General features: G+C 42.5%; 1 protein-coding gene across 1 annotated transcript in view; it reads left to right on the forward strand.

Annotated features, from left to right (window-relative positions):
• The window catches only part of nxph1 (neurexophilin 1), a 27,067-nt gene extending 3,404 nt beyond the window's left edge, over positions 1–23,663 (forward strand). The window contains exon 2 of the mRNA XM_076011226.1: positions 22,256–23,663. Within this exon, the coding sequence (XP_075867341.1) occupies positions 22,256–23,011 (756 nt within the window). The 3' untranslated portion in view covers positions 23,012–23,663. The remainder of the gene's footprint in view (positions 1–22,255) is intronic.
• Positions 23,664–23,701: the final 38 nt, after the last annotated feature.

Below are 23,701 nucleotides of genomic sequence, written 5' to 3' on the forward strand. Positions count from 1 at the left end.
CACACACACACACACACACACACATACACACACACACACACACACACACACTGAGAAAGAGCGAGACGAGAAGAAACGAAGACACACGAGAGGTGATGAGCTTCTTCCGACTCCTCTCCGTCGTCAAGTCCGTCCGATGTCGAGCCGTTGAACTGCGAGCGCAGTTTTTAGTTCGACCCCCCTCAAAGTTTGAATTAGAGTAACTCTGTGCGCTGTTGTCATTTATTCATGTATTTTTTTTTTATTTTATTTATTTAGTTTGTTATTTTTTTTTTCTTATTCCTTACGGTGCACAGCGGTCAAACGCTGAAAGTTAGAAGCTCTCCATCAGTCTCACACACCCAAGTGAATGATTGGATGGATGAATGAATGACTAGAACATTTAATTCATTTGGGCTTAATTATCACGCTCTTCATTTATTCTTTTCTAGTTTAAAACATGAATAAGAATGGACAATCATTTTTCCAAACATCAACGACTCAGTGGACACTTTTTGTCCTCGCGTTCCTGTGTGCGGTTCCCCTTACAGCCGGTAGGGGTCACTTTGTGTGTGGTTAAAATGCTGAGAACCGTCTACTTGCCATCACCGTCCCAGTCCATCAAACATGAAATCATATACTAATAAACTCTCTTAATTGTTAAAGTGTTAAACACTTCTGTTAAATTATTAAACAATCTAAGTTATTACATAAGCAGTGTTTATTACATTTTGTATTTGCTTTTATTTTTTTGAAAGAAAAATGTAAATCAATAATTCTATTTCTTGTTCCGTGTTTGTTTTCGTGTTTTAAATGAAATTTAATGAAATGGAAAAGCATATTTACACTTTAAGCCATTTCTAAAATACTGCCGTATAATAATGTTCTTCAGGCCAAAATACAGAAAAAACTGAAAATTAAGAAAACATTTTTTTTACCTAACAAACAGTTGAAAACCTTTTTACTTTTTTTTTCAGCCATTTGATTAAGTGGAAAAATCATGATTACTGGTTCCAGGGATTTTAAGACGATTAAGATTTAAGATTTACGATTTTTCTCTCCAGTGCGGCACACTGACGTTGTGATTCGTCTTGATTTAATTGTCTGAGGTCTCCTGTGGCGTTGACATATTAAAGACCTGCAGTTACAGTTGTGCAGTTAAATGGTTCTAAAATACTTAAATAGTCTCAGTGGGATTTTGAGTTTGTTCATGTTACTACAATGATGAATAGATGACACAACTGGGCCGAACCTGGTCCTGGTTCTGTTCTCTGCTGGCCCACTCTGACTCTGACTGTACATTATGTGTGTGATTGTGTGTGCGTGTCTGTGTGTGACCATAAGTTGCAACAACCAACTGTATTTACACTGTGTTTAGCTCTTTATTGAAATGACTCTGAAAACACTGGAAACATGGAGGAAATACAGCTGTTTAATGACTGACTGACTATTAATATAATTTCTTCACGTTAGGCTGAAGGGCAGGATTAAAAAGCTTTACGGGCCGCATATGGCCGTAGTTTGCCCACACCTCGGTTATAACATACTTAAATTAAAAAGACAAAAAGATAAAAACCCTCCTGAGTGACAGTGTTTTTTTGACCTTTAAATGAAGTGAAATTCCAAAGTCCAAACGTCTAAAGAAAATATCAAAATGTGACAAAAGATAATAATTTGTGTGACATTTCTTGTGAAAGAGAACTTGCGTCCTTAGCGTCAGGTCGGAACTGATCAACTAGCTGGCCTGGCTCTCCTTACGGAGCTTCTGCAGGTCTCGCTGTTGAATTCAAGGACCGCCTGGGGAGGCCCAGCCCTCACAGCCGCAAACAGCTAAAAACAACACTTGACCTTGACGTCGACCATAACGCCACCTACTGCTGCGTCTGAAATGTGCCGTTTAGTTATTTCCACACCTGGGTGTGTAATTGCAGGGTTTCAATATAATAACCACAGAATCACTGACATTTTTCACTCTTATCAGTTGTGCTCGTGTGTGTGTATGCAAGGGCGGGGACGTCTGTGTACACACACACACACACACACACACACACACACACACACACACACACACACACACTTGCTTTAATGTCAGTGTAAAATGAAGTAAAGCAAAGTTGCAACCAAATGAGTGTTTTTCGACGGTGTTCAGCTCTTTATTGAAACGGCTGTGAAAACACAGGAAACATGGGGGAAATTCAGCTGTTTGATGATTGACTGACTATTAATATTATTTTTTCAAGTATGGGCTTCAGGACCAGATCAAAAACCTTCTCATACGGGCCCCGGAGCCGCAGTTTGCCCACCGCTGGTGTGTGATGGGTTAGTCTGAGGTGAGGTCAGTGTGATTAATGAGCGTCTCCTCCCCCTGCTGCCTCCACAGTTCACAGGTCAGAGCTGGAACCTCTGCTGAAGGGCATCCTTCTCGCTCGCAACAAAACAAAAAAACACCTCCTCCCTGCTCGCGACCCGACCCGGGTTTGAGGTTTGATCCTGAGGGATTGTAGGGAACCCCCCCCGCCAAATCAACCCCACCCCCTCCTGAATTTCAGACCAATCTTTTTACGGTGAAGGCTACGGAGTGTTGATGAGTCGTTCACGAACGAATCGGTTCTGAGAGTCAGCAGCTCTTTGAGGTGACCGAGAGAGCCGGCTCCTGATTTATTTATGTTTTTACAGTAGCCGAACAAAAAAACGGGTCGATGGTCCACATCCAGTTGCTGTCGGAGCTGGTGCTGATTTCTAGCGGAGATTTAGTGCCATAGAGAAATGTCAAAAAATAAATCAATAAATAGAATATACAGTAAAACAAATATTAAATATCTTAATATACAACACACACTCACAAACGTAAAACACAACAACACAACTGAACGTTGTTAGCTGAATACTGCTTTTTGTTTGTTTTGCCAAGTTCTATTTCTTATCTTGTTGCTGTTCTTTCACTTGTACACAGTTGTACTGTGGTGGGTGTTTGGTATTTGATATTTTTACAGGGCTGTGTTCCATGTTTCCAGTGTTTTCAGAGTCATTTCAATAAAGAGCTAAACAGTATGGGGCATCAAAAACAATGATTTGGTTGCAATGCTTTTTTACTTTCCTCTACGACTGAGATGAAACAGGATAATACAGTAGATGTTGTGAGTCCTGATAGAAGCCTTCTACTGAGGCAGTCACAGTGTGGCGGGGGTGAGGACGGGGAAGGGGTGCTGGGATGGTTGATGGATGAGCTCGCTCTCCGACCTGATGATGCCTCGACTGGCCGCTGAAACAGAGCCGACACCACTGTTGTAGGAGGAGGAGTCTGTTTGTGTGTGTGTGTGTGTGTGTGCGTGTGTGATGGATCTACCACTGAACAGCCCATGTCACTTGCACAGTCCAACAGTCACAGCGGCAACAGCAGCTGATGATGATGATGATGATGATGATGATGATGATGATGATGATGATGATGGGAATCGCCCTCCGTGTCCGTTATCTCCTTCTTTTGATCTGTCCATCCTGGGCTTGGTTACAGTGAGCAGTTATGCGAGGGGGGGTGTGGGGGGTTGGGGGGGTTGGGATGGATGGACATGTATCAATGACTTTTTGAACAAAACACAAGAAAAATCAATGAGTGGTGACCACTGGTGCTGAGCTCACAGCTGCAGTTGGAAGGTGAAGAGTGCTGCACAACAGGCCATAGAGCAGGACTGGGCAAACTGCCGCCCGGGGGCCAAATGTTGTCAGTTAAGCTTTTCAATCCGGCCCACCTAACTTGAAAAAATTATATTAAAGCAGCTCTAGGTAACTTTTCGACCATAAGATTATGATTCCAAACTCAGTAACGCGGTAGATAAACGATTAATAGGATCAATGGTGCAGCCTCTGCAGCGAGAGGGAGGGGGGGGGGCGGCTGTAACTGCACTGCGTAACTTTCAAGCGCGACCCGACACGCCGGAAGAACCACTTTAAGGCAACGTCACACGTTTATTTAGAGGCGGTCTTACATACTACTATTACAAATACATACGATTGTAAAATGACGGAATGGAACCCAATAAGTAACCTCGATGAAAGATGAAGTAATCAAAGTGTTGAGCGTTTGAAACTCAAGTTACCTAGAGCTGCTTTAATAGCCAGTCAGTCATCAAACAGCTGCATCTCCTCCATGTTTCCAGTGTTTTCAGAATCATTTCAATAAAGAGCTAAACACTGTGGGGCTTCAAAGACACTGATTTGGTTGCAACTTTGCTTTGCTTCATTTTCCATTGACATTATGTTTCCAACATATCCCATGACAGATTGTTTCCTCCTATGAGGTTGCTCACCAAAACACTCCATCCATCTACTGCTGCTCCGGCTCCTCTGACACATGTTCGAACCCACTGTGGCCCACCAGTCAAACAGTTCTCCCCCTGACCCAGTGGTAGACGTTGCACCTTCGACAACTTGATCCAATTTCATTTGAAAGAACATGTTGACGTGTTGCTGCAAACGCTGCTGCTTGAAGAACATTTTCCAGACATTGCTTCACTGTTCTGCTCCCATGTTGTGCCATCGTCTGTGTGTGTGTGTGTGTGTGTGTGTGTGTGCGCGCTTGCGTGCGTGCGCGTGTGTGTGTGTGTATGATGTGTGTAAGGAGAGCATCAGTCACAGGCTCAGCTGGCTGCTGGTTCACTGTCTCATGCTGCTATTACTGATTTATTTGGAACAAAAGCTGCTTTTTAAAAGTGAAAAGTGCTCCTGCTGTGCACGCAGTGACATGGACACTGGATTGACTCAGTGCTGGTTAGAAGGTCCTAGTTGAGACGTACAGGAGGAGGACGAGTGTCACTTAACTCTTCATCCTTCAGCCGAGTGTGGCTGTGAGTGAAAGAGGAGGAAGAGCAGAAGAGCAGGAGGAGGAGGAGAAAGAGGAGGAAGAGGAGAAGGAGGAAGAGGTGAAAAAGCAGGTCTTATCTTTCTTTCACCTCTTCCGTTTCTGTCCGTCGCTTCGTTTGCTGCTTCCCCTCCATCCCTGTATTTCCATGCGTCTCTCGCTCTCTCTCTTTCTCTCTCCCCCTGAACTCCTGAAGAACCTTTGATATCAAGCTGATAACGAAATGATCAGCTTGATATCATCTGGAATCATCAGATGAATTTCTCGTAGCAAACCCGCGCAGACCACAGTGCAAATACATTACGCGATAAAATGTAATTTCTCAATCAGAACTACTGTAGTTGAAATGGTCCATGACTGGTTGACTTCCCACTGGTTGAGTTTCCACTGCTTGAGTTTTCACTGCTTGAATTTTCACTGCTTGAGTTTTCACTGCTTGAGTTTTCACTGCTTGAATTTTTTTACTGGTTGAGTTTCCAATGGTTGAGTTTCCATTGGCACCACTTGAATGGTTGCATGAAGCCTCACTGCTGCTGCTTTTGGTCGCAGCTTTGTGTTTGGAGGTAGCGCTTGGCTTTTGGCTTCTCTCTCCCTCCCTCCCTCCCTCAAACACACGATTATATTACGATTATAGTACTCTACTCATACCGGTAAAATACGTGCTGATAACACGACACCCTTACCAGTTGTGTATGTGACAGTTTTATGTTAAATGTGTTTGTACTGCAGTGAAACCGGTTGAGGAATGTTGTTCAAATAACAGAAGATCTGTTGGAAAAATATTTAAAAAAATAGAAGAAGATGGTGAAGAAGAAGAAAAGATCCCCCCCCCCCCTCTCTCTCCCTCTCGTTATCAAGTTGACCCTCCACTTCAAACGCTGCCACCTGGGATTCACACGTACCGCTCATGTATTGCCATTTGCTGCGACCACACACACACACACACACACACACACACACGGCCAATGATGCCTTATCATTCTATTCCTGTCAGCCCGTTTTTCTACCTCAGATGCAGAAAATGAATTCCATGTGTTGTTCAAATATATTAAGCAGATGCTCTCTCTCTCTCTCTCTCTCGCTCTCTCTCTCTCACACACACACACACACACACACACACACACACACACACACACACTTGCTGCCGGCCATCTGGTTGCAACAGCCTCATGCAGAAACTCCTCCTGGCTGCAGCAAAGTGATTAAAGCTTTGCAATTACAACATGGCGGCAGAAAATGGTGAATATTAGGTTCTCTCTCTCTCTCTCGCTCTCTCTCTCTCTCTCTCTCTCTCTCTCTCTCTCTCTCGCTCTCTCTCTCACTGTATTTGCCGTCACACCTGGACACGCTTCTGACATGTGGAGACAATTGAGAACGTGAAAAAAAAATAAACAGGTTAGATGATTGCATTGCTCTGGCCACCATGAGCGCCGGTGGTGCAGCTGTCAGCAGTCACCTCACAGGTATCAAGCTCTGTAGTGGGGACGCACCAATACTGCTTCTTTAGAGTACTAGTACTTGCATTTCAGTACTCACCGATACTGAGTCCTTCATAACGCCATTACACATGATAGAATGACTTTGATTTTTTTTCCCTCACATATGTTCTGATATTGGAACAACATTAATCAGCAGGTTTTTCTAGAAACAAGTTCGACTGCAGTACAAACACACTCTGAACTAAATTGTCATATACATGCATATTCAAGTGGTATTGGTCTCGCGGTATGAGCACGTATATTTATGAATACAGAGTATTCAACCTTGCATTCTGCTATCCGTACCGATGCTTTAAATAAAACGCTGTTTTATTTCCCAGAGATGTTCATCAGGACCCTCTGGGTTCCTGCCGATGGGAACAATCACTGCGATGACGTGTGTATTAGTCTGCACCTGATTGGCCGTCTGCTCTGTTCATTGTGTGAAAATGTTCCTCTTCAAAGGGATATTTTGCAGTGGAACATCACGTTTTTTCCGCAGAATCATTATTCAGTCCATTTAGGGAAATGAAACAGGATCTTCTGAGAATCCATGTGCGGTTTCAAACTATCTAAGCTAATTAAAATAAGCTTCCAATTGATTCACCGGTTTTATTTTTTCATCATGGGACATTTTGGGCACAGGAAAAGATCAGGCCTTGTATTTAATTTCTGATGCTATGGGTGTGTATGTTGCTCGACTAGAATCAGTCGGTGGAAAAGGTTGGAGTTCAAAACTGAATGCTTCATTTTTAAAATGCACAAAAGTTGACAGAGACGAACAGAATGGAAAACAGTTTGTACGCCAGTTTTTACTGAATAGTCAATAGACCACACACACACACACACACACACACACACACACACACACACACACACACACGGGGCATGGATGAATTAATAATAATTACTTAATAATAACAAATTAATTATTAATTTATAATAATTAATTATTAATTAATTAATAATGAATTGATGATAATCAATACGGAACTAAATAAAGAATTCTATTCTATTCTATTCTATTCTATTCTTCTGAGCTGTGAGCGGTGCTCTGCAGTTGTTTTATGTTTGCGTTCTTGCCTCTTTGCTGTTTACTGCAGACGACCCTTTACAAAAGTTGAGCTGGATTTTTTTGAAGACAGAGTTGCAGCCAGTGGGAACCAATCAGAGCACAGTTGACTACCATGGCTGCGTCGCCTCTCCCCCTCGTCTCTCATTGTTCTCTCCCACATTTATCAAATCAATTACTGCTGATGTGAGTTCTTCCTAACAGGTAGTGAGGTGTCTGGACACTAATTCATCCTGTCGCTGTGATGGATTCGTCGGGTCTGGAGCTCTTGGGGTAGGGCGGGGTGCGGGGTGGGGATGGGCGGGGGTAATCTGTCAGGTCTCACAAGCCATTACTGAGAACATTAGCTGGCCTGGACGTAGCCAGCAGCTCCACCATGGAGACGTACAAGAAGCTGCTCAGTCTGACCTGCTGTTGGAGTGTCAGCACAGAACAGGAGGGTGAAACAAGAACAAAGCCTTTCAAGCAGACCATTCACCAGGTGTATCCACCAGGTTTCTCTCCTGCTGGATGATACAAGACGTTTGAAGAGACAACAGGAGAGAAAAGACGACCAGTGAGGTTTTACTTTCACTTTGAAATCAAAGAATAAATCCAAAGAAAAGGTCCAGGTTACTGAAAAAATACATGGAAAAGGTTATGATTTTTGAATAATTATTATTTTAGAATAATTATTATTTTGAAGTATTTTTTCCCTTTTGAATATAAATCTTGAAGTGTTTATTGCACGTGTCCAATTATCATGCAGACGCATGAATGTAACTAGCAAATATTATAAGATTCATGATCAAGTAGCCATCAGCAAAAAAACTATATGTATTACATTTGTTCATATGTGACTGTATGTGTGTGTGTTTATACACACACACACACACACAAACACACACACACACACACACACACACACACACACACACACACACACACACACACACATACACACACACCAGAGTAGAAATACTGACTTTTGTTGTGTGTGTGTGTCAAAGTGTGTGTAGAAGTCAGTCAGAGTGTTGAAGTCTTTGTGGATGAGACTGTGTTTCTAATGAGCCTTATTTGCATAGAAGAGGGCGTCATCTCGCGCCAAATGTCTAAATGGTCCATTAAAATAGCTATAACTCCTCCTGGCGCAGCCGTGACGCTGCCTGCCCCTCGTTGCATTTTGCACTCACTTTTCCCTTTTTTTCCCCTGCGTCTTGCTTCTGTAGTTTGGCTGAATTAAACCAAGTCACATTCATTTGTTTAAAGATGAAAATGCGAATGAAGGGAAGTGCAGTCATGTGGACAGACACGTTCCCAGTTTTCCAGAGGTGTTCGGTGATTGTCATGAAGTGTCATGAATTAGTGTCAGTAATAAGTCATCAAATGACCTGCTGAGCAGCGAATGAGCCCGACGCTGCAGTCAGTCGCAGCAGAATGAAGAGAATAAAGGTCTCTTTTAGCTGCTCATTTCACAATAACCACCCCCTACCTCTCCCTCCACTCATATTGCTGACTCTGGCAAAAAAAGAGACTATTTGGCTCTTGACTTTCAACTGAATGGTTCAGACCGTAAAATAAAACCGCAAGGGGAAAAAAGAAAGAAGAAGCATTGAAGTTAATTGAACATATTTTTTCCAAGCAAATTAAAAAAATAATCTTTCCGGTCAGTGCAGGGATAGGATGGGAGACGTGAAAAGAAAATGTGCAGAACTAGGTTATTGCTGTCATTGCATTGTGTTATTATATGTGGAAATTGCCATAATGGGGCCTTTTTCAACACAGAGTTGAATTTTTGAACTGATAAAAAACAAGATGCCTTTGGTTCCAGAAGCGACTGAAACAAGTGTACAATGACAATATCAACACAAACACAAAGTAAGCGTGCGTGTTTCCTCTCATTTTACTCTCATCTGCTTTGATTTATTTGCTGCTATATTTTTAATTATTTTTTTAATTACAAATTTTATTGTGATGCGTTTTAACATTTTAACCGTTTTGTTTTTGGTAAAGTGTCTTTGAGGACTTTGAAAAATGTATTATTATTATTATTATTATTATTATTATTATTATTATTATTATTATTATTATAAGTGCTAAATCAATGTTTAGCAGCAGCGACATTAAGGAAACAAACTAATTGTCAATTAATATGTAACCTCAGAACAGCCTGGAGGCTGCTGATGACAACCGGTAATATATGAACTAATGTAGAATAGAATAGAATAGAATAGAATAGAATAGAATACTTTATTGTCTGTCCCAAATGGTGACAGAAATTCTTCAACAGGGCTCACAAACACATTTCACACGATAAAAATTAGAAAAAAAAAGTACATAAATACAAAAAAAGTGCAAATACCAAAAATAGTGTAATACATATTGGTTTCTTGCTAATGGCTCTCTGATGGTGAATCTTATATTTGCCCGTTAGATTCATGCGTGTGCATGATAATTGAACACGTGCTATGAAGTCATTGCATCATCCCGCTGCCTCCTGCAAAGCGTCGCCACCTGTGATGGCTGCCGTCGGCAGACGGAGCTGCTGAAAGCATCTGTCAATCACAGTGGCTATTCTGTATATATGATATCATAACTGTTATCATAACTCTTCCCTGCTGTGTGACAGAGAACATTCTGGACATTTTCACTGGACTCAGTGGCATGCACTAATGGTTGAGACAACCTCTGCACGGTTTGACTGTCTTTTACACACCTGCTGTGGTTGTTTGTTGAACATGGATTGATTTGAGTGTTGCTGTAACTACTGTAACTACTGTGTACTTCATGTATTGTACAGTTTTTCAGTGCTGCAACAGTGCAGTTTCCCAATGTGGGATCATCCAACGTCTATAACATCCATCTATCATATCCCATCATGTCAAAGCCAATCACGAATCATGTCCCTTTCATTAGAGAGATATTAGCGTGGCTCCATTTCCTCATGTATTCCGTGTCCTGGGGGCAGAATTCACGTCTTTGCTTCAGTGTTTTACAGGATGAAGAGATTTCCTTTAATCATCTCCCTCCAGGATTGTCTTCAGCCAGTTGTTGTCCTCTGTATTTATTTGGCTTGTTAGGAGCCCAGCAACACTACCCCCCCCCCCCCCCCCCACACACACACACACACACACGACCCAGCTGAGCCAGGCCCTTTGCTGCTTGTTCTTGGGAAGTGCAGGATGGAATTGGCTCCCTAATCCCTCTTTTTCCTAAGAAAAAAAAAGTTGGACTAAATCCTCAATAGTTGGGAACAGCAGCTCTCACTCACTGCAGTTCACTTGGCTGTCAAATACTTTGTGTGTGTGTGTGTGTGTGTGTGTGTGTGTGTGTGTGTGTGTTATCCTAAACACCATAATATTGTACCACAGTGGTTTTTGTCTGGTTTAGTTGAGGCGAGACATCATGACAACTGACACATTTGTATGCACGGAGCGAGCGTGTGTGTGTGTGTGTGTCATCCGGGAAAACTGTGGTTGAGCTCATAAGGTTGTTCATTCCATCAAATCACAATTGTTGTTAAATACGACGGCACATCATCTGTGGCTGTGAGGATTAGGATTAAGTTCACACACACACACACACACACACACACACACACACACACACACACACACATATACATATGTAATTGAAGCTTTTTTAGGCTAATAAAGGTTGAAGTGGTGTCAATGTGCCCTGGCCTGATGTGAGGAGGAGCTCCAGGACTTCCCTCCAGGCTCCTTGAGCTGGATGAATTGAAAACGAGGCTGCGGAGTGATGTGGAACCGGTGCAGGATGCGCTACAAAGCCAGTCTCAGATGGTTTTGAGGTGTTGCGCTGCAGGATGTAAGAGAGACATGACATTTTGACAGCGTGACAGATTGGGCCAGTGCTGAGCTCTGCTGAAATAGTGGGCCGCTATCAGAGCTAACCATCCATGAGCAGCCGCTGTCAGGCTTCCAGGGTCTCTCAGCTGAGGGTCCGCAGCAGCTCTGACACTCTGGGGGAACAGCCGTGGCAAGGACCACTGGCCATGATAGCTGCTAGGAAGGAGGAAGGCAGAGTGAATGGATTATATCTGGAAATGGCCATAATAACAGAGCCCCGGTCAACACAGGTTTGAATTGTGAAACTGAGAAAAAGACAAACAAATAAGTTGACTGACCCATTTTTCCAGTTTTTACATCTCAACGACATTTTGTTTTTGTAAAACTGTTAAAGGCGGCTTATAGGTCTATATATCTCTGTAGTGAGATGTTCCTTCAAAACTGTAAACTATAACTGTATGAACTAATCCACTGGTGGGCCACAGTGCGTTCTACAGTGTGCCAGAGGGGGATAGTGGAGCAGCAGCAGATGGATGGAGTGTTTTGGTGAGCCACCACATTGGAGGAAACAATCTGACAATGACTGTGAAAACACTGGAAACATGGAGAAGATACAGCTGTTTGATGACTGACTGAATATTAATATAATTTCTTCAATCAAGGGCTTAAGTGCCGATTTGAAAAGCTTCTTTAATGGGCCGCATATGGACCCCTGGGCCTTAGTTTGCCCATGCCTGACCTAGAACCACCCCAGAACCACCTAAAACCAACTCGAACCATTTAGCTCTTTATTGAAATGACTCTGAAAATACTGGAAACATGAAGGAGATGCAGCTTTTTGATGACTGACTGACTATTAATATCATTTCTTCACGTTTGGCGGGCCGGATTAAAAAGCTAAATGGGCTGCAGAAGGCCCCCAGGTCGTAGTTTGCCCATGCCGTGACTAAACGGTGGATATTGTGAATCGAACCCACCCACAGTCATAAGGGACAACAACTAACTGGGACAATATATTCAGATTCCAAAAAAAAGTTGTTTTTAAACTACAAAAAATCTTTTTGAAACCGTCAAATGTACATGTTGTCGTATGAGGACGGTTCCCTCTGTTCCCGTGATAAAAGACTTGGATTGCATTTTTCTCTCACAGCTCTGCGATGTATGGTATCTGGGCTCTGGCGGTTCAATACGAGGACGGCTGCGAGATGACTGAGTGGGTTCAGAGGTGATGAAGTGAAGACATATCTGACACGGAATTAAAAGGCCAATTAGTCCCCAGGTAGCGGCTAACGGCTCCCTCTCCCTTTGATGAGGTGTACAGAAGGGAAACAGGCGTGGCGTGAAATCCGCCGCGCCGTCTTCACTTAGCACCCTTCAGCCTTCCGGCTTCAGACGCGACACAGCCCTTTGATTTTCCCATTAAATAGCCTCAATAGAGGATCCACGGCCCCAGCCAACCTGACTTACGGTGCCTTCAAATGAGCAGCAGAGCCAGAGATTGCACCCCCTCCCCCACCCAGCAGCTCCAGTTGGCCTGATAAGGGCTAATCTCTGGCTGGCTGCTGCTGCTGCTGCTGCTGCTCAGTTTGCAGCGGGTCGTTAACGTGGCGCCGTCCTGCCGTCCTAGTGGCTGAAGTAGCGAAGCGCACAGCGTCATCGAAGTACATTTCCTTCCTTCCGGAGTCGTGTGCGACTCTTTGAAGAGGTAACAGCAGGTATGAATTTAATTGGGATATAGTGTGAAAAGTAACCGCCCGCCCCACACACACACACACACACACACACACACACACACACACACACACTTTGACTTGAATAGACAAGAAAGCTGCGTGAATAATTGCAACAAAGCTTTTCCAAGAGTACAAGTTTTCTTATACCACATGTATATGCATACAAATACACACAGAGTTTGTTTATTTGAACAACATTTCTCTGCGTGCTGTTCTAGAACAGGGGGTGACTGTCACAAGTTTCACTGCAGTGAAAACACAAATTTAACATCAAAATTGTCAATCAAAATGATCATACATATATACACATACATATACAACTGGTGTCGTGGTACCTGCAAATATTTTTTTCGGGTATGAACAGAATACCCTTCACTTCATTCCTATATATACTGTATATACATATATATATATATATATATTTAAGAAGCTATTTCCTGAATACGAACTATTCCTTCCCATTGGTCAACCACCTGCTCTGTCATCAGGTTTTGTTGTTTTTTGAAACCTAGCGCTGACTTATGGAGCCCCAGCAGCTGAACAGCTCACTATGTTTTGTGTAACATGTTGTGTTCTGTACTTGGCTGATTCCTATAGTCTGTGGAGAAGAGGCACATCAGGCCAAAGTGAGTACAGAGCTCCTCATTGTGCACAAACATTGGCATCCTAGCGAGGACTCGCCTGCTCCATGGGCTCAGAAAGTGTCATGGCCGATTAGCAAAGAGCTCGGAGGACTGCGCTCCTTCACCGGATATTTCCCAACATGCACTTTTGTTGTCCGTTGAGGGTCGCGAGAAATGCCTCAGAAAATATAGTATTATTAGCCGATGGCCTCAGACGACGTCTGATTTGTTGAAAGAGATGAACGTTGAACTTGTTTTTTCAAGAGAAACTTGACAGAATAGAGAGCAGACTTGTTGTGTGTTTAGTTCAATTGGACCAAAGGAGTTGTCCCTCTGCATTTGACTTTCCATTTGGAGCTGACGCAAAGTGATGTCCTGCCAGACACCCAGTGACAGTTCACCGGTTTTCTGTGACGTTACACTCCAAGGGCTCTATATTCTCAATGAATTGATGTATGATGATTTTCAGGTGATAATAAATCAAATCCCACAGTTATTTTAGTGAGCGAGCGAGTGAGCCATTGATAGATGAATAAAGAGGGAAATGTACAACTTCATTTGAAGGCTTCCACGTACTGCAGGATTATCAATGTTATCAACTTATTTATTATTAATTATCATTTTGTTTTTATTCATTAGAATGCATTTGTTATTAATAATTTAGTTTTCACTAAACTAAATCCCAACTGTGTTCATAAATGTTTCAATACATTTAATACCCCAAGGAGTATTAAATAAAGATTCCGTCAGCATTTAATGCTACTGTTCTGTCGTAGAATAGCATCAGTGAGCGTGTCCAGATTGCTTTCTGGGATCGTCCAACCAAAGTACAAACTTTTGTCAGAATGAAGTTACTTGGTCGAGTACTCTGTGGATTGATTATGTATGCCTGAGCCAGAGAACAAAAGACTAGATGCTGTTTTTGTTGAGACGACGATTCATAAGCCAAAAGCAAATACAGAAATTTGAATTATGAATTTGATGTGAACTCACAGCTATTTGTGAATGATTTGCAGTGAAATAATTTATGACACATTTCTGTGCAAACCAGTTGTGGATCTGCCGGCTTTATGTGCTCCCACTGACCCCCAAGTTAAACTCCTTCCTCCTCCCTTGTTAGTAGGAGTTAAAGATACATAGAAATAAAAACATCATCAATCAACCAATGAATCAACTTTTATTTGTACAGCGCTAAATCACATTCAAAGGCGTCTCAAAGCCTCTTCGTACAATCAGAAGAAATGCAAGTACTTGCAGTCTGCTCGTCCTGTGGTATCGGTCCATCCCTATCCCTACTCTATTTCGTACTTTACTTGTTTGGTAATTTATGATACATTTATGTATTCATTTCCTGTTGTTTGCTTTGTTGCTCAACTGCTTTGTTGACCTAACAAAGCAGTTGGAGACACTATGGCGGCCATGAAAATCCTGATTTTAACCATGTTTGCATTAATGAGTGCAAGAGGTGTTGGGAAACAGCTTGTCGTCATGAATGAATCCTGCTGCTGCTGCTGCTGCTGTTGTTACTGCTGCTGCTGCTGCATCCTCAGCTGAGAGCAGCAGTGCAGGGAAGGTGCCAGGGAGGTTTTGCTCTCAAAGCGTTTCAAGTCGATCGACGGTGGTAGCGGGCGGCGTGCGCTCGGGGAGTTATTGCTCCACTTACTTTACAAACTGAAAATCTCATTAAGTGTGACGCTAAAGATTTAGTTGAGAGGGGACCAAAGTGGGGAGAGATTGAAGCGGCGCTGAGGCTGAGGAGAGGCTTTGGCTTTGTTTGCCGTCATTAATTCAGCGATGGAACAGCCTGGGGAGGGTGCGGGGGGGATCAGAAGAGCTGAGGATATGACGGGCGAACAGGTGCCCCCGACACCCCCCCTCCTTTTAGCATGGCTGGATGGCTCCTCTCCAGTGAGGAGGTGACTTGTGCATTCAGGCCATCTGCCTGCTGACAAAATAAAGCCATCTTTGATTTATGACACCTCGAGTCATATTAGCTTCTGCATCTTCCCAGATAAATCTGGCCTTTTCTCAGGGAACTCCACACAATGACACTGAGACGGATTTCATTTGATTTGATTTGATTTTCCTGACTTGTTTCTCTCGTTCCATGCTTGGGCCTCAATTATTGGAGTTACTTCTCTGTTGTAATACAGTTTTTTTTTTAGTTTTTTTTTAAGAAGGTGTTGAATCCATTATCTCAGAATTAGAATGCATCAACAACATCTGAGGGCTTCACTGCGAAAGAGGATTAGGGTCACAAGAAGAGAAAAAAATATTGTAGGAAGGAGATTTTTATTCAAGTTTTCATTTTGAGTTTTAAGTTGAAATTTCGTGAATAAAGATGAATTTTCCTGGATAAAGTCGATGTAAAAAAGACGACATTTCATGAATAAAATCGACGTTAAAAAAACCCACATTTTTGTGAATAAAGTAGAAATTTCATGAATAAAATCGACGCAAATAAAGTGGAACTTGGCCAGTAGACTGGAGAGATGGTGGATGAAGCCAGTTACCCACAGTTAACAGTAAACTGCAGTAAACAGGTGAATCCCACCAGGTTCAGCCACAGTCATCAGGAAACCTTTAAAGAGCCTTTACACTTTATTCTTCACATTTTGACTGACTGCACGTTGACATTGATTGCAAAATTTCGAGTTTATTCATGAATTGTCCTCTTTTTTCCCGTCGACTTTATTCTTGAAATTTCAATTTTAATCTCAAAATTTCAACTCGAATTGGAAACTTGAGAAAAAAAAAAAAATCTATCTGAATGTAGCCCACCAGGCAAACTTTGATTGGTGACTTTCTTTCCCCACAAACACAAGTCCTTCTGATAGAGACCCTGTGGATGAAGGTGCAGCATGACTGCACAGAGGGTTTCCTCTTCGTTATAAAACCAAGCAACAATGTTCTCTCATTTCCAGACAAGTCTCTCTTTGAACCTTAACGTTTCCCTTCACAGTCCATCATTTGTGTACACAACCTGATCCGTCGGTGCATCAGCAACGTGACCAGCCGCAGTCCAGCTCTCACATCCCAGAACATATATTGTGTTGCGCTGGCTTTATTTGCCAAATGGAAGTTTATTTTGTACAATGTGGGAGATGCAGAGCACTCGAGTGAAGCAACTGTGTGCAGGTCTGTGTTGGTTTAAATAGGCTTAATAATTGACCACAACACAGTATGGATTAGTAGACATTCAACAGCACCATCCTGCGGATGAAACAACTGCACAGTCACACACTTTACAATGTATAAAGTGCCGCCACCACTGTGAGATTATGCCGAGGTGCTACCAACATTTGGTTTTAAACTGCTAGAGCGTGTGCTTCTCCTCTGCAGGATTGCACCTAAATAAAAACGATTTCCAAGCTACGGTCAGAATTACACATTGAACTGAACACTTGAGCATGTTCAAACTCTTGGCATGAGTGCACTAAGACGTCTAATTCTACCGAGGTGAAGCACGCTGCCCGACGCTTCCCTGTTGCCACGGTGACTCGTCCAATCAGGGCTCTATTTACGCTGGCTTTTGAAGAGCTGCGGTGCATGAGCTCAACTCCAGGTGAAACTATGCCCAGTTGATCAAACTAACACCTGTCACCTGTTCTGGAAGAGATAACTCAGAGTCTCCAATCTGAGAGATCAGCATTGGACTCAGAGTTTGTTTGCACTGCTTTGTGAAACAGGCCCCAGGTTCATGTCACAGGTCACAGTGTGATTACTATTACTTCATTGTTATACGTTACTATTCCTCAAAATGGTATACGCCACTACTGGAGATACATCCAAATCAGTAGAAACCAACACTGCTGGTTTCACACACACAGTGACACATGACACACGCTCATTCAAACACACACCGCCACTAGCTCCTAGCGTTGCTAGCTGCTAGCACTTGGAACTGAAAATATGTTGTGATTTTGGCTGTTCAGACCGCAGAAACATTGATGAGTGTGTCTGATCTTAGAGAGAGAGAAAAAAATAATTTCCGCGAGCTAATCTGGGGCTAGCATTAGCTAACATGCTAGTTTCTCTAGCAGCAATAGATACACACACTCAACATGAAAACTGGCAAATGTCTTGATTCACTCTACATGTGAATACAACAACAGAGCAGCAATAGAGCCTAACCATGATTTCAATATAGTTCACTGTCTATCTTTAAATCTCTGCTGTCTGTGTCTTGATTGGATACAAACGTCTCTCCTCAGGGTCCGATTGGTCAGCTGAAGTTTTTTTTTTTTTTTTTTTAATGTTTTTACACTTGGAGCAGGAGATGATATTGCCTTGAGACTGATTTCAAAGGATGTTTATTTGAACGTCTGCTCCAGAGGAATATGATGTAGGCTAATAATTCCCTCAAAGTTACCTAATTCCTTTCTAATTCACTCTCAGAGTTTTCCTAATCTTTTGCGCTCATTCAATCGAGAATTCAGTTGCAAAGAAAAAGTAGCCAGTGTCGGCCCTCTGTGTATTACACCAACACATTAGACTGGCAAAATCAAATTGTTAGTGAGTTAGTTAATGAGTAGTCAGTAATTGCAGAATATGCCCACTGTGAGGAAAAGGGATGAGAGTGGGAGATTCATTTCAATCTAATAAAGTGATATGCAAGGTTCATTTTTATAGAAAATCCCACACTTCCATTTCTCTCTCTCTCTCTCACACACACACACACACACACACACACAACCACACACACAATATATGTATATATATACATATATATATATATATATATATATGTATATATATATGTATATATATATATATGGGTATATATATATATATATATATATATATATATATATATATATATATATATATATACATATATATATATATATATATATATGCATATGTAATATAAAGATCTCCCCATAACCCACTCAAATGATCAAACGATGGCACTTAAGGCACAGCAGCGATTCATTGCGTGCTTCAATATAGTATTACCCATTGCTATTTTACATGTATGGTAACATTTTGTGCGCCACCAGGTGGGTCGGGTGTGATGGCGCGCTACACGCTGTACCTGTATGATGCTCACTGAGCGTCTCACAAGCTTTCATATTCCGGCTTCCGTGCGTCCAGCCTATAGCTGCGTTTCCATGACAGCTTTTTACAAAATAAAAGCCATAGTTCTAATATTTCCACAAAGTACAATTGTGATTTGCAGGTGTTTCCATTGAATGGTGTGAAGCGCATAAGCCGTAAAAATCGTCAATTCTCATCAAATCTCGTCCACGTTTGCTTTGGTTTGTTGGCGTTTGTTTGCTGTCCAGAATGTTTTTCTCTTTGATGGCTTGTAAAAAATATTCCGTCTCCTCCTTGATCCAATCATAACGTGCCATTTTCAGTTGTCAGTTTTGCCGACGGTGCTTGTGCAAAAGCGCGTTAAAGTCCCGGTCCCGTGGAAGTATCTTCGCCACTCTCTCTCTCTCTATTAGCGATAGAGCCTAACTACCTTCGTAATCGACCGGTACATTGCGTAATTGACTTTAAATGATGGCCTTATGCGGGCCGGACAGATACACACAGAGGGCCGGATGTGGCCCGCGGGCCGTACTTTGTCCAGGCATCAAAACCTTAAAGCCATATTTGAGAGGTTTTTCCAAGTTGAGCTGTTTCCATCACCAGTTTTAATTGCCATATTTAGGTCTGGAGCAATTCTAGAGGTCATGGAAATGCAGCTAGTGATACGGGAGCGTCTCGCCAGCTTTAATATCTCATCCTGCTTGCGTGCGTCCAGCCTGTGAGGGCTCAGTTTTCTCCCCACGTCATTCTGAGCTGAGGGTTAATTGTCAGCATGTTCAGGGTCACACCCCCCCTCATTCTGCATTTTTCTGTGCCGTCCAGCTAATACCCTTAATTTTTTCCTCTCTCTGTTGTTATTCTCCGGAGCTTTCATAAGCTCCTTTCACAGAGCACATTGTGCTGAGTCCCTGTTTTGCAGCTCCCGTGGCACACGCACTATTATTGGATAATTCTAACAGAGCCCTCCATTCCAGAGCTCATTTCATCTGGGATCTTTTGTAATCAGTAACTTGGTGCTAGTTCCACTCTCCAGCAATTAAAGCTGCCTGCGGTGTCATTCTTTTCAGCAACAATAATGTGTGCTGTTACACAGTTTAGGCTTCAGGTTTGTCTGGGTGTTTTCCAGGCTGTGGTGAAAATGGGTTTCTCTTTCCTCCTGTCGCTTTAAAGTTAAAGTGTGTCATATTTTGGGAATTTTAAGAAGACACAGCAACATCAAGTGGTTACATCTTAGATTGCAACGCTACTTCACTTAAGTCCCCTTTAGGGATTCCATACCCTCCCTCTCCTGAGCTTGCCAGTGAACTACGGTGGCCTGCGGGCACAAACCCGGCTACCTCGTCCACCTTCTTCTTCATCTTCTTCGTTGGTTTATTTAAGGACGCCGGCGTTCATCCTGAATACGAAACGTGATCTCAGGAGGCTGGATTGTCCACATCAGGCTTCCTTGGAAATATGGTGGGGCAAAATGGAAGCTAACTGGGAGTCCTTGCTCTAGGTAGATTCTTATACTCATAGAAGAACTGTTCTTAGCGTAAGACACCAATTTACTTTTATTGTACTGTGAGTAGACACTTTTACTTATGCATTCATGGGATCTATGTTAAGATTTTATGAAATCGTAAATTAAGCCACATTTCACACACTGGACCTTTAAAAGCTCAATAAGTTAGTCATAGGGTGGGGATGTTGCGTGACCTTTGATAAGAAGTAGGGAGAAAGTGACAATCATGGTGTGTCAGAGAAACATGCAGCTTCTTGTGTTCACAACTGGAGGCAAAACCCTTGCTTTAGGTAGATTCTCATATGCATAAATGAGAAGCGTTCTAAGGTTAGGAAAACCGGTTTATTAAGTTTTACCAATATCAAGATCATCAATCAAACTAAATGTGACACACTGAACCTTTAAAATGAGTCAAGCACTGAAATGAAAACAGCAGTTGTTCAGTTTGTGGATGTAACTAGGTCAAACAGTGTGAATTGGTTTGGGTGATACGGACACTCTGCCGTCCAACAGTCTTCGCCTGCGGCTGAACATCTCGCTGTCTGGCTTCACTCTGCTATTGCCAGGCCTGTGCTGGCTGCAGTGCCAGCCATTTTCAATGGGATGCATCCTTCCCTCAGGTGAGCACGTGCTGCGGTTGCTCCATCCAGCCAGTACACTGGCTCTCAGCCCAAAACATGTTGGATGGCACCATGAATCTTACAAGTACAGAAAGTCTGAGAGCACAGGAGCCTGAATTGAAGCCTTTGAAAGTGTGCCTGTTCTTGTTTTTGTTCAACTTTTCCTCAAAGTTCCTTTCTGATTTAATTTGCTTTTCAATCAGTATGGACAAAAAACAACAAAAGAATGACGTGAAAGCCTTCCACTGTTCACCAGATCGCATAGGCGATTCTGCTCCAGAATGGAAACACTTCATTACGCTGGACTACCACTGCCATGAAATCCCTTCCTTTCTAAGCGGCTATATTGTGATGTATTCCTCTGCTGGCTCTGAGGCATCATTTACTGCACAGGTCTTTCTGTGTCCCTGCGTTGTCCAGAAGTGCTTTTCAGTTGGGAGGGCCAACTGATAGCGAGTGAAAGTAATGGAAGTATCGATCCAACAGGCCAGCCCGCAAAATGCTTCAACCTGGGAAAGGCTTTTCATATCTTTATCTTCCTGTAGGAATCAGACAATCAATGTCTCATTCCTCCCCCAGGGCCTTGTGTATGCCTCATTCCACTCATTGGCGCTAAATAGTAAAAAACCACCGGCTTCATCAATCATCACTTCAAGGAGCACTCTTTTGTTAATCCTCAGCTCTTTACTGACTGAACACTTACTGCATGTGTGAGCCAGTGAGTATCACTGCGGGTTGACAAATGGTGCAGATTGGAACAATGTGTTTCACCATCCTGTTTTACACTCTATTTGTGCTGCTATAACTCCCAATTTGTGCTTTTCTGCTTTCATGATTCGTAATTGAGGCGTAGAGCAAAGATTGATCGCCGATCTCCCTCTGAGGGGAATTCCCACTGGGGATATGTTTGATTCGCCGGTTCTATAGACAAGTGCAAGCTCCACTGTGAAAGCCAATATTTCCCAAATGAAACAGTTATGGTAAAAGTATAATTTAGCTGATAAAAAGATTTGCTCTTAAAATGACAGGGCGACGTTGACGTTTAAAGGCCTTGAATTAGGCCTTTACTCCCCTTCCTCAATATTAATTTAAACAAGACTTTTTTTTTGGTGTCAACTGTCATTTGCAGACAAACTTTGGAGTGTTCTGGGTACCAAGTAGCTGTTTCTGTATAATAGTAAATATTGGCCAGTAGAGTTGCTGTCTTTGATTTGTGAAAAATTTAAAGTATTGTAAAGGAAGGGATTTTCGCCTTTGACACACTGGCTACGTTGCTCTTTGAGTGACCCTTTCATTGACTTGACCTTTTTTTAAATTGCTCTATTGAACTATTTCTGTCATCTTGATCCCAATTTTGGTTATTGAGTAATTAAGTAACTGATTAAAACTATTTGATATATTGGATGCAGGTGTTTGTGGGCAAAACAGCAAAATCACTTAAAAAACAACAACAACTAAAACATGTATAAATGTCAGTAATGACCAAGTAAACATGATGACGGAACAAAAGTATGTTATTTTCCCAAAAATATGACAAGCTCTCTTTTGTCTTCTTCCCAGGTTACAAGTGTTCATGCCTCAAAGTCGAATGTTGTGAAGTCAGGAAACAGCAAATCAACACTGAAGCACATATGGACAGAAAGCAGTAAGGACATGTCAATCAGTAGGCTGCTCTCACAGACTCTGCAGGGCAAAGAGAACAGCACAGCCTTGGACCTGCGCTACGACACTCCAGAGCCCTACTCTGAGCAGGAGCTGTGGGACTGGCTGAGGAACTCCACGGACCTGCAGGACTCCCGGCCCAGAGCCAAGAGGCGGCCCATGGTCAAGACGGGGAAGTTCAAGAAGATGTTTGGCTGGGGGGACTTCCACTCCAACATCAAGACGGTCAAACTCAACCTGCTGATCACCGGTAAGATCGTGGATCACGGCAACGGCACCTTCAGCGTCTACTTCCGCCACAACTCCACGGGCCAAGGCAACGTGTCTGTCAGCTTGGTCCCGCCCACCAAAATAGTGGAGTTTGACGTGGCGGCGCAGCAGTCAGTGATTGACGCCAAGGATTCAAAGTCCTTCAACTGCCGTATTGAATATGAGAAGGTGGAGAAAGGGGCCAAGAACACGCTGTGCAACTTTGACCCGTCTAAGACGTGCTACCAGGAGCAGACCCAGAGCCACGTCTCCTGGCTCTGCTCCAAACCCTTCAAAGTCATCTGCATCTTTATTTCATTCTACAGCACCGACTACAAACTAGTGCAGAAAGTGTGCCCAGACTACAATTATCACAGTGACACCCCTTACTTCCCATCTGGCTGACGCTGTCACAAACCAATGTATAGTGTAGCAGAAATAAGTGGAGGACAGACTGGGGCTTGGAGCCCAGACCTACAGTGTGTGTATGTTAGCGGTTCTGTCCCTCAACAGAGTGTCAACCGTCCAGCTTTGTTTTCCAGTGTAATATCCGGAACTTTGTAGATGCAACTTGGAGTAGGTTATTGTTGCTCTAAAGGTAAAAGTGATCTTTCATTGCTATATGATAGAAATACCTCATAGTTTCTGTTTTGTTCTTCAACCGTTTCTATCTAGCAGGACAGTGTAGTCCTTTTCAAATTGTTTGAACACTTGTTGCACAAACATTGAGTTGGTCAGATAAAGTTTGGGTATATAATAGTGGCTATCAGCTTATCATTTGGTTTTTTCAGGCATTGTATGTATATTTAAAATCTCTGGACAAGAACTAATGAATTGTTTGTCACTCTGCTGTGCTATTTCACATTCTACATTTTCTCATTAAACTGAAAGGATCTGGTTTCAAACCTGTGTAAAATGCTCACACAACATTTTGTTTCACCAACAAAATGTTTAAGGCTCCAACAAATGCAAAGTATCCCTGCCTACCAAATGGTAATGTGGACAGGAAGTCAAGAGGGACGTAATGTGCCAACATGATGATGATGATGATGATGATGATGATGATGATGATGATGATGATGATATGACACTATT

The sequence above is a fragment of the Nelusetta ayraudi genome, unplaced genomic scaffold (genome assembly GCF_046127955.1).
Source record: "Nelusetta ayraudi isolate G7.1 ecotype Tasmania unplaced genomic scaffold, CSIRO-AGI_Nayr_v1 ptg000135l, whole genome shotgun sequence".
Classification (NCBI taxonomy): Eukaryota; Metazoa; Chordata; class Actinopteri; order Tetraodontiformes; family Monacanthidae; genus Nelusetta; species Nelusetta ayraudi.